Raw genomic sequence first — 11,726 nt, forward strand, 5'->3', positions numbered from 1 at the left:
ATCCCAAAAAATAAAAAGTCCCCTCCCCTTGTGATCAATGAAGCATTAATCAATTAAGCATCAAAAAGGACCAAGCTACAAGGCAAAAGATTTTTTCTGAAACTTTTTGAGAAAATTATTTTTATAGTAATTAGTACTGTATGTTACTTTTGGTCGACTTACTAAAATAAGTTTTTGTGAAATTTAAGGATTTTTTAAAAAGCACATCGGTACAGGTTTGAAGCAAATTTGTGCACTTTTATTTACTTTTGGAAATCTTATTTGAACAAGTTATATTATATTGTAAGTTATACATATAAGACAAAGGAAGAAAAACAACACATTTAGGACATAATACAAAAAAAACCCCATTAGTGTCTTGAAAGACATAAATCTATTACACAAGTGGACAACCCACAAAATGAAACCCCTAGAATAGATGACAGAAATACATTTGACATTTGACTCTCACAAAACACAAAAACAGACACAGCTTTTCATAGCAAACTGTTCCCAATTCCTATGTCTGGCCTTTCAATAGAACCAAGAACAAGTCAATTTTCAGTTTTTAATTTTTAACGATTAGTACAGTAATTTTTATTTGATCAATAGTTGATTTACCATAGAATTGATTTGTTGAAACATAAAAAGCTCACACATTTTAAGTTAAATAAGTGAATTTCTATTTATCTTTGGGAAACTTTTTTTAAAAAAACGTATTGGTTTAATATTATTGGTATAATATGTTGAGTTTGATCAATTGATGTTCCAAAAATATCTTATTTCTGAATGTTAAGCAAAAAACCACATAGCTAAATTATACAGTATATATATTAACAGCTCACACTGTACAGTGATAACACCAGAATCAAACAGGATACAAGGATGATCTGTCACGGAACGAACAGGTGTAACAATAACATTGTTCCTGTTTATTTATATAATTAGTCTTTAAACACATTTGATAATATTGACAACTTTCGTGTGTACATAATGTAATCCTAAGGCAAATCCATCTCTGGCACAAAGAGCAATGATAAAATTATGAGGTGAGATCTTTTTTTTAATAAAAGTGCAAACCAAGCTTGAAGCAGATAAACCAGCTGAACAGTTATCTGATACCAACCCCCAGGTCATAATTACACTTGGTCGTAACATCCTGGTCATCCTGAACTTTATTGAAAAACCCCCAAGTCTTTTCAATAAAAAACATATTTTCAACACTTCAAGCTCAGTTTTGCCTCCCACATGGTGGCGTTTCCTACTTGGCACAAGGCATTGAAGAGAGCTGACATTCCCTTACCTCTGGTTCAGGTGGTGGAGAAAGTGGGTGGATCTACCATGAAAGTGTTTGTAGATGATGAAGACTCTTCTCAATACTGCCATTAGCCTGCCGGGAGAAAAACAGTTTGGAAAGTTTTAGATTTAATTGTGTAGTTGTGGATTTGCCCGCACCTCCCAATTTGCTGTAGATGCATAAAATAAGAAATTAAAGTACAGTAGCAGGTTAACAGACAGATATTATTGTGTACCTGCCAGCACATGTGTCCTACCCTGATTTAAGGGTTTTCTCTTGTGGTGAACCATATGTACTGACAAGGGTTGTTTGATGTGGTAACAGTAATCCCTTAACATACATAGAGAATTTTAATCAAATATATGATGGCATGTGTATGCATAATTGCCTGGACTTGATTTGGTTTAAATATGATTTAAATAAATTTATTTTCTTTTTGTCAGAAAATTGTAAATATAAAGCTGCACACAAAATAGTCACTGTGGCGAAGTTTCTCTCCTTAATAAAAAGGCAGGATATTTAAGGGTCACGGACCGATCTGTGAAGTGTGGCGGATACATACACTGGCATTTTCTACATATAATAATAAACGTGTTGCCACTGTGTATGCAACTTTATTAGCAGCGTACTCGTAGCATCGCGCTTGTCTTTTAATGCAGAACGCTTGGTCTCCACGTGGCGAAGCAGTTTTGAAGGCGTCATTGCCTCATTAGAGAGCCGTTCGCGGAATTTGTCTGTTAAATTCACCTTTCTTTACCTTAAAGGACGTATACTCTCCTTCTGTCTCATCACTGGCTCCTTTACATCGCTCAAAGAAACGTTCCAAGGACGTTTGTTTTCTGTTCATTTTGCTAGATTGGGGCTTTTAATTTAGCGGTAACGTATTATGTTTGGGTTAGTGGCCTTTAAAGCAGGGAGCGGATGTAGATAAGACATGACATGTATCAAGTGTGAGTGACGGACAGATACGGCGGAGAGAGTCCGGTAATTTTTCAAAATAAAAGATCGTTCGGAATCAGATAATAAAACGGAAATAATGTAAATTATGCATAGAACACTAGTTTAGAAGAAAAATAAGTATAAGCAAAGATATTTAACATTTTTGTCATCATTTCTTTCTGTGTGGCTTGAACATTCTTTATTTTAGTATAGTAATAGCTTTCATAAACTTTCATAAAACAACACTTGACATTTAATCACATGACAGATTAATTGTTTGGCAGTGTATTCAACTGTTTTTGTTTTTGTTTGCTTGTTTGTTTTTTGTTATTTGGACCAATCAGGTTGGGGACTGCAGATGACATTGCATGAATGAAGTCCCAACCTAATTTTGCATGGTAGCCAGCCCGTTGAACTTTTTTAGTCATGTCAAAGATTTACTTAAAAAAACAAGTTGAAAATCGCCAAATGACCCAGACTGGCGGAAGAGGTTGCTACGAATGAGCTTCTGGTTCTGTAGGAAATGGCCAAAACATTTGAACAATACTGTATATGTCATTTTGAAGTTCTGATGTAGGTGTTCTTTTTGTATTACTTTTTGTATTTTGTATTGTATTTAAATTCACTAATTTTCATTTTACCATTCGTATTCAGCAGAAATAGTGAATACTACAGCAAGAAACCATTTCTGATGAAGCGGAGATTAAAAATGAGTAATCCAGACGTGCAGATTGGTGGTCGTAGGCATGTACTACTCAGCGCAAAAATGTATATATAAACTATAGCAATGTTTGTTCATCGGTAATTCTAACTATATGTATAATGTATGTACAAAGTATGACCAATTCATAATAGTAAATACATAGTTTTTCAGTGTACATATCTTATTTTTGCCTTGTCATTTGAGTAGTACCTATTGTCTGTCTTGTGAGGCAGAAATATAACTCTGGGCCATGGCTCAGACACACCTTTGTCCTGTAGTATTTAAAACTCTTTGTGTTTTTAGTGACTCTTTCAGGAAGGTGATGCAGCACTTCGACAACATCAGCCGATGTCTACTGAATAATGTGTATATATATATATATATTTATATATACACATATATAGATAGATAGCTTTATTAATCTCCCGGGAGTTCCCTTGTATCTGAGGAGGGTAAGTGAAGAGTCACAGTTATTTGTATAAGATGAAAGCTGATTTACGCCAAGATTTACCAAGGTTGTGAAATGGATGTGCTTTACTTTTTCTTTACATTTATTTGTTAGCAGTTTGTTGGTTCATACAGATTCAAAATGTTTTTATACAGAATGCTCTGTATAAAATACTCGCCCTACCACTAATACTTGTCAATCAGAACCAGGAGTTTTGACATTATTTTTGTTTGTTTGTTTTTCAACATGATAATCCTCTCAGATAGCGTTTTTCTTTCACTATGTTGATAGCATCGCTCTTTTTCATTACAGAACGGAGATTTAGCTGCTGCCTGACAAGCTTCCACGGACATTTACATTTATTTCTTATCAGAAAAAAAACTCAAAAACTTCAGGATGAAGAAAATCAATGCCATCGTCTTCATCTGTGTAGTTGTCATAGTCTGCCTCACAAGAGACAACTCTATTCTGTCAAGGTAATAAGATGACACCCAAGAAACAAGTTCTACTTTCTAAGCCAGAGTCTAAAAATCACTGCAAAATATTTGATTATTTTTGTAGAAATATATTTAAATCAATTAAACTTCTTATAACTTTGACATGTAATTTTAAATTGGCAGGGTTGCAGATGGGATTTCTTAACTGGGGGGTTGTCAGCAAAATGGGGGGTGAGCTGTCAGCAATATCACTATATGATAATACAAAATATATAACAACAGTCGGACCATTATAATCTCAACAAAAAAACACTAATATATTGTATATCCATATATATTTCTATTGCTATAGTTTTATTTATATTTCTGTATTTTATATTTTTATATGGGCTTCAGGTACTTTTCATGTTTTCCTGTATATATGTATATGCTTAAGTTTAACAGTGCAAATTCCGACACGTGTACAATTTGAAAGCACAATCAGTTGTAGCGAAAATCTAACGCTCTGCAAGCCTTACCTTCAATGACATAAAAGAAGGACAGAAGCACGGAGTCGCTGGTGGACATCAAGCAGGGGTGGACATCAAGCAGGGGTGGACACCCCATGTACGGCGCCTGAGTTAGGTGTACTGCTGTATCTGAACTTCCTTCCTGTCTGTCACGGTCATCCACTGGGCTGTGGTGTCTGTTAGCACATCAGTGATTCGGATTAAAAGCAAGTTGAACACAATGCAGTCATAAAACACTCATTTGACTTAGCTGACCCCTGACCTCCTAACTGTTAATCAAACCTCTCACTGTCTTACGTTTATCGTTAATTTATACCACTAGTCGACGGTGTGACACCGAGGATGTGTATGCAGTGCACTCATATTTCCTTTGTTGTTTCCTTTCCCTCAGGTTCTCTATCATTCGACAATTTCAATGGAAGAAACCAGAGCCCAGCCCTCTGCCACTGGATCTAATCCAAAGTGGTAAAGTGATCCTTCATAACCTGCTGCTTTCTCACCACACCCCTGCAAATGGAAGTAACTTAACTATTTCTAAAGGACAGGTGGAGAATAAAACAGAAAGTCCAGACATGCAGAACGGTGGTCGTAGGCATGTAATAATAATGGCCACCACACGAACAGGCTCCTCATTTGTGGGGGAGTTCTTCAACCAGGAGAAGGAGAACATGTTTTATCTGTTTGAGCCTCTGTGGCATGTCATTAACAGGTATTCCTTACTGTCAGATCAAATTAACTGGTTCATGAGGAAATCCTTCCAGGACGTACTTCAAGGACTCTTCCACTGTGATTTCTCTCCTATGGAGAAGTTCATTAAGCCCACACCTGTGGACCACATCACCCAAGTTCTTTTTCGCAGAGTGTCAAGTTACTCACTGTGTTCAGATCCTGTTTGCACTCCTCAAGTTAAACGTGATTTCCAAAGGTATTCTTATTTCTCTTTAAAGATCTAGATAGTTATTTTTATTCATTTTAAACAGTGAGAACAATTGGTTCCACAATGTTGCAGAACTGTAGCTTTATCTGTTATTAATAGAATGTTTTTCTCTCACTTAACACACATACATTTTGCTACTACACACGAGTATCCATTGCTTAAAAATTGCATTTCTAAAATGGTTATTGTCAGGTACTGTACAGATGTGACACACCTTAAATCTTGGATGGTGAGATCAGGTTCTGCCACTTTTCTATGAGTCTTGTGAATAAACTCTTTCGTTTATTAGTTTCCCCTGCAAGATGAGGCACTGTGGGCCACTGAACCTGACCCTGGCATCTGAATCGTGCCGATCTAAGAAGAACGTGGTGATTAAGACTGTCCGTGTGGAGCAGCTGGACACATTGAGGCCCTTGGTGGAGGATCCTCATCTGGACCTAAAAATTATCCAGCTGGTGAGAGATCCCCGGTCACTGTTAATCTCCAACATGGTGACCTTTTTCTCAGGTTACAAGGCGTTGAAGGCATTGGCGGAGTATGGAGAGGAGAGTGAAAATAAAACTGAGGTGAAGATACTCAAAGGAAACTGTGACAAAATTAGAGCGTCTGCAGAAATGGCCCTGAGTCGACCTCCCTGGCTGAAAAACAACTACATGTTGGTACGTTATGAGGACGTTGCACGTGATCCTGTGAAGAAGGCAGAAGAAATGTTGACGTTCGCTGGAATACCATTCAGTCCACAAGTGCGGGAGTGGATTCTGGCTAACACACAGTCCACAGATCAACACAGCGGCGCTTACTCCACCAAGAGAAACGCATCAGAGCAGATAGATAAATGGAGAGTGAACATTCCCTTACCTGTGGTTCAGTTGGTGCAGAAAGTGTGTGGACCGACCATGGAACTGTTCGGGTACAAGTTTGTAGATGATGAAAAGACTCTGCGCAACACTTCCATTAGCCTGCTGGAAGATACATCGTTTCATTAGTTTTGGAATTAAGAATAAAGCAGGGGATTGGTAATAATCAGGTGCGGTGAAAAAAAGGTTCATTAGCATCATTGGTGGATTTGTTAATGTAATTAAAGGTAGTGTCTGTCAAGTAATGATGTACAATTTGTGTCACTGTAAAAAGTGACCATAATTATTTTTTTTTAATGATAATGGTAATTATTTATAAACCACAGATACTCAGAAACGGATCATTCAAAGCAGACAGTCAGTTTATGTCATTGTTGCAAATTTAAACTTCAGGTCATTCCAAAGTCTCCCACTACCCCAACGTTCAGAAGATATCTGTAAATGTGTGTATATAAATAACTGGAAACATTGTCTCTGTCACCTACCAACACGGACACGCTCAGTTAAAACTCACACTCTGACTATTGATCTAAGTCATTTAGCCTGTTGACTTCTAACAGTAGGTGATATTTTTTTAAATGATCATCGTCTCTGTTTTTTATGACGAAGGACAAACACCATATTCAAATAATCACTCTGCAGTTCCCACAGCTCTCTCCACTCTTTTCAGCAAACACACAAACCAACACTCTCTGTGCCGCTTACCTTCCTCTGAGCACACTCCACTTCTTCATATACTGTTTGTCGTCCTTGTTGGAAGGGTGGACAAATGATGGGGTTGGTCTGGAACAGGAGGTTCTCTCATGTGGCTCTGTATAGGCCAAGCCTCGTCTTCTCTTCTGCCCTGGTCGCTCCAAAGAACTGGGCATTTCTAATACAAAAGAATGGATTGATTAACACAAGGTTTAGTTCTTGAGTCATTCTTAATCTTTTTAAGAACATACTTAATTTGATTAATTATCGAATGCTGCTAAACTGATTCTATATGTTCTTAGAAATCCTCGTATGTCATGTCCTGGGATGTGTTTCTATTCACATGTTGTTGGATTTTAAGTCATGTCTGCTGAATAAAAATCCAATAGGCATATATTGTATTTATATATTTGTATTTGAATCAAAAGATATATTTAATTTAAACGTGTAAAAGCTGTCTTATCATTATCTGTGTTACAGCCAAACATACACACGAACATGGTATTACAAGTATAACCTCTTCGGTTGTTGCCTCGCCTATTTCACATCTGTCCAGCAGAGGGCACTTGATCCCACCGGATCATTAGGTGTTGACTGTACGTGCGCTCGTGTCTTTAAGACTTTACCTCATCGAGATTGCTCCTCGTCTTTACCGGAATAATTATAGTGAGGACATGATGACTCAGTGAGGACACTGAAGTTTTTCTGCGTGTGAGAAAAAGTGTGAGACTATATATCATATATGTGATGTAAAAACCAAATAAAAAAAATCATTACAACATTATATGTGTATGTTTATGTAAATATATGAAAGATATTTATATAATAAAACCCCTTGTCTTTTACATAGTCATGGTTTCTATATGAAGCATACATCATTTTTGTATTTTTTTAAAAGTATAAATTCCTTGGAAAATACCTATTTTACTTTTGCGGTGTATATGCATGTTTTGTTTTGGGTTTTTTTTTAGTTTAGTGAAACTGTATGGCACTTCGGAGTCAACAAATGCAACACAATCATGAATCAGTATCAAATATCTCCTACAGGTGTTGAAAGTAACTTGAGAACAAAGATACGAACGTGCACGACTAGACAGGCCTGGAGGGTAAATTCTTCCACACTCACCTGTAGCAGACACTTCCTGTCCGAGAAGCTTGTGCTGTTTAAACACATTGCGAAAAAAACCACAGAAACTTAAGCAGACACTCCATCATTAGGACAGCAATGGTTAAAAATATGCAAATTACAAATCCCTTCATATTTTTCTCATAGGTTAAGTGTGAGTCACAGTTAAGTTCACACACAACGATATCTCTTCACAGGGTTTAAAACATGCTGCTGTCCAGCTTGTTCTGTCTTTGCTGACATTGTTTTTTGAGATGGCAATTACCTTGTTTGATCACAGGTTGGTTACCATCATTGTGTATAATAACTACTGTGCCAACACACTACAAAACCAGTCTTTCTGTGTCCTCTTTTATGTTGAGTTCAGTTTGTGATTGATGATTTGAATGGTATCATCATGATATGACTATTTTAATTATGTGTACAGTCCAATTAAAACATTTTCCAAATCAAACACGTGCCCAGACACATAAAGGGTGGAAAGTACTCACGCAACTGTCAGCCAATCAGCCGCCAGACTGCAGTTTTAATTGCAAAAAAGCATATTTGCTGAAGGAGTTGGGAGGATGATTGTTGATTCTGTCCTCAAACCTGAGTAACACAAGAAGGGAGACATTTGATTGGATCAGACTTTATTTTACAAGACAACGTTCTCAAATATGAATCAGTGAAAATGAAGAACAATCTCCTGTTCCCAGATCTCAACTTTAGCAATTGTGTCTGAAAAGTTATCAAGAAACGCATGTTGTTTTTTCACTGCTGAGTCTATTGAAAAACTGTATGTCATTGTAGGTGAAAAACATTCAGTGTGAAAATAAAAATATGGTATATGTACATATATAGATATATATGTGTATATAAATTATATAAAAATATATAAATATATATATATAATCCTGATGTCTCTTCTAACATTTTAACAGCTAAAAAAAAAACTGTAAAGAGTTGTCTTTTGAACCCTCACTTACTTAACAGTAACAATTTCACACCTGTCTAACCCTTTCACACAGTCGCTGAGATTGAACATAATCTTGTGAGAGACAGAAACAGGAAAATACATTAAACTGATGCAAACAGCACAGTTCTCAGTTGAACTCACGTTGTCTAGAAATCCATATAGATAGGTAGGGTCAATTCTTTAATTCTTAAATTCAATAATGTATACTCTTTATCTATGCAACAAAACGACCTTTGGATCGGATGACAAAAAACAAAATCAAATAAATATCTGTTATAATATTAATATCTATGGTCAAGCGGAAGAAGCTGCTTGTGAGTGCCGTGGTTCAGGCCTCAGTTGACCTGAAGTGTCTGCCCATAGGTGACAGGTCAAAGAGGTGTTGACCTGAGCGGGAGGGATGACTGAGGATGGAGTTGGTTTTCCCATAGGTATCAGGAGTTAGTTCTCAACCAATGGCAAAGGGGAGGACCATCATTTTTGGACAGTGGATGATCACTAAATAAAAGTACACTAACTGACTTGATCCAAAAGCAAACAGTTTGTTGCTCAAACTCCTCCTGAAAAAGGTCGACAACTCTCCCTGGGAATGGCAGCCATGTCAGAGAAAACAATCTCATCGCTGCTGAAGAGTGATCTGCTTCAATCATTTATCACAACCTCGATGCTTCAACTTTACTCAGAAATCATTTACGACAAAAGAGTAGAAATCCAGATTGATCAACTGAGAGGCCTCCACACTGACCCTTCAGCTTTTCATCAGAGAAACATGTCCTGCTTCCTGTCGTAGCAGCGGTGCTCGTCGGTTCAAATCCCTCCTGAGTGATGTGTGAACCCCAGCGATGTGGAGGCTAAACCAGTCAGCGATGTCCCTGATCATGTGTCGTCTCCTCGGCACCCCTGTGTCAATCAATCCGCTGCTCCGACCTTCTCAAGTAGCAGCCGCTATGATTAGTTATTTCTGCCATTATGTATCCTCCCTGCATTATTCATAGCCCGAGTTCTTTTGGACTGTTTCCCCGGAGAGAACATGAGAGGGGAATCCCACACTACTCCCAACAAAACCCACAGGGATTGAGCCAAAGTGGGAGTAAGAAAATATCGCTGCATTTTAAATGATCCAAACACAGGATGATTTATTATTGATGCAGGGGTGATTGTAGCCCTCCACGCGCCCCCTCTGCCTTTAAGGAAAAGAAATGGTGTGGAAAGTGCTGGGTTGTTGGACTGTTAGGGATCCATTTCTCCCCTGATCTTCAGAACGACAAAGTTTTCCAGAGGAGATCCCATACCCTCACCCCGGTGGTCCTAATCATCGTCACTGGACTCTGCCCTTGTCTGGTGTGGTTATTCACTGGAGGAGTTTAAACTGGCTTATTCTTTGATTTTTTAACATGACATTACATTTTGCTTAAAGAAGAAAACTATAACAACTATAACAAAAATGTCACTCAACATGAAAACCCAGTAGCATATCGTGGCTATTTATATGGGACTATTTACTGTACTGTTGATCACACTTTATCTTGTTATATATGCTGGCATCCAGTAGGGGGAGTTTTGTGTGTCAAGTGGGTACTGATATTTGTGGAAACACACACATATAAAGTTCCGTTCTGTTCCGTCCTGTTCTGTTTTGTTCTGTTTTTTATCACCATAAGGAACGATCTGTGAACAAAACACAGAGAACATTTCACCCATTGTCCTTGTTATGTTCACTTCCCGTCTCCTATCAATGTTGAACATCAGGGTCAATTTTCAAACCCATATTTTCAGGGGCAGATTTTAATTGGATACTTTCCCAGTCCAACCCTACTGTTTTGCCCTGCTTTACAGTCGTTCATAACAGTATGAACGACTGGTGTGGCCACAGAGCGGCATCTGAACACAGCTGACAGGTATCTGTGGGCGGCCATGTTAGTCACAGAGGTACAGTTCTCTGTCATTGTTGCGCTGTGACAGATGTTTCACAGAGGTTTGTGTATGCTGGTGTGTGACACCTTCGCTCTTCCTCTGGGGATCAATGTCTGCCCTGTTCTGAAGATCTGATGTTTATCTGCTGGTGATCAATCACACTCTTGACAGCATGAGGGCTAGTGTTACCATCCCTACTGCCTCTGGATGGTCTTTCTTAAAAATAAGAGAAATAGGTAGGAACTCCATACTGGTGCCAAAAAGTATCAGGAATGTAGTTTTATGTACATATTTATCAAAATAGACTTTTAGATTGTAACTTCAACCACTTTACTATCACGTTTTACTAAATATTCAAGAAAAAAGGAATTTGTATTATTTGATTTTGCCACAGGTTTTAGTCCGCCCTCACACCCAAAAATAATTGTAATAAATGCGTAAGATAATGATAAATGTCAACTCCCTTTTACTTGCAGCAAATAAGCCTGAGACAGAAGTTAAACGCAGCTGTCACTAATCCTCCTCTGCCTCTTCAACTGATGTTTTAGCCTGAGGAAATGCTTGACCGGATTCTTCCCTTACTGCGTAGAAACAGTGTAATCTCTCAATCCTTGACACAGCAAATAAACACTGCACAGAAAGAGAGCCGAGCAACTTTATCTCCTACTTCCTTCCACATTGTCTCACTGACATGTTTCGGGGGAACCTCACCGAAGGGAGAGAAGAGGGGACGTATTTATTAGGTAACAGGCCCAAAGGCTCTTTGGCCGGGGATTGAAGGTTAAGTGCATGTACTAATACTGACAAAAAGGAACTTAACACCTTTGGCTATAATGACAATACTGATACTTCCTTTTTAGCCGTTTGGTCGCTGTCTGTTCCTAAAAGAGACAAAAGAGCTGCCCTGTCGTCCCAGCTGCTACAAACTT

At 38.0% G+C, this 11,726-nt stretch overlaps 1 protein-coding gene across 1 annotated transcript; it reads left to right on the top strand.

Moving 5' to 3' along the window:
• The first annotated feature begins 4,486 nt into the window (after nucleotides 1-4,486).
• On the top strand, nucleotides 4,487-6,799 carry LOC103387226 (carbohydrate sulfotransferase 3-like). The gene is made up of 2 exons (XM_025061170.1): nucleotides 4,487-5,237; nucleotides 5,539-6,799. Exons 1-2 carry the CDS (start codon nucleotides 4,885-4,887, stop codon nucleotides 6,233-6,235), a joined length of 1,050 nt encoding a protein of 349 aa, XP_024916938.1. The 5' UTR covers nucleotides 4,487-4,884; the 3' UTR covers nucleotides 6,236-6,799.
• The last annotated feature ends 4,927 nt before the right edge of the window (nucleotides 6,800-11,726 follow it).

Source organism: Cynoglossus semilaevis, chromosome 12 (assembly GCF_000523025.1).
Source record: "Cynoglossus semilaevis isolate Cse_v1.0 chromosome 12, Cse_v1.0, whole genome shotgun sequence".
In the NCBI taxonomy this organism is placed as follows: Eukaryota; Metazoa; Chordata; class Actinopteri; order Pleuronectiformes; family Cynoglossidae; genus Cynoglossus; species Cynoglossus semilaevis.

Bases quoted from the DNA above. Each gene is read 5' to 3' on its own strand.
- LOC103387226 (XM_025061170.1), top strand. From the start codon at position 4,885: ATGCAGAACGGTGGTCGTAGGCATGTAATAATAATGGCCACCACACGA. The intron at 5,238-5,538 runs GTATTCTTATTT...TTCGTTTATTAG, and splicing joins GTTAAACGTGATTTCCAAAG to TTTCCCCTGCAAGATGAGGC.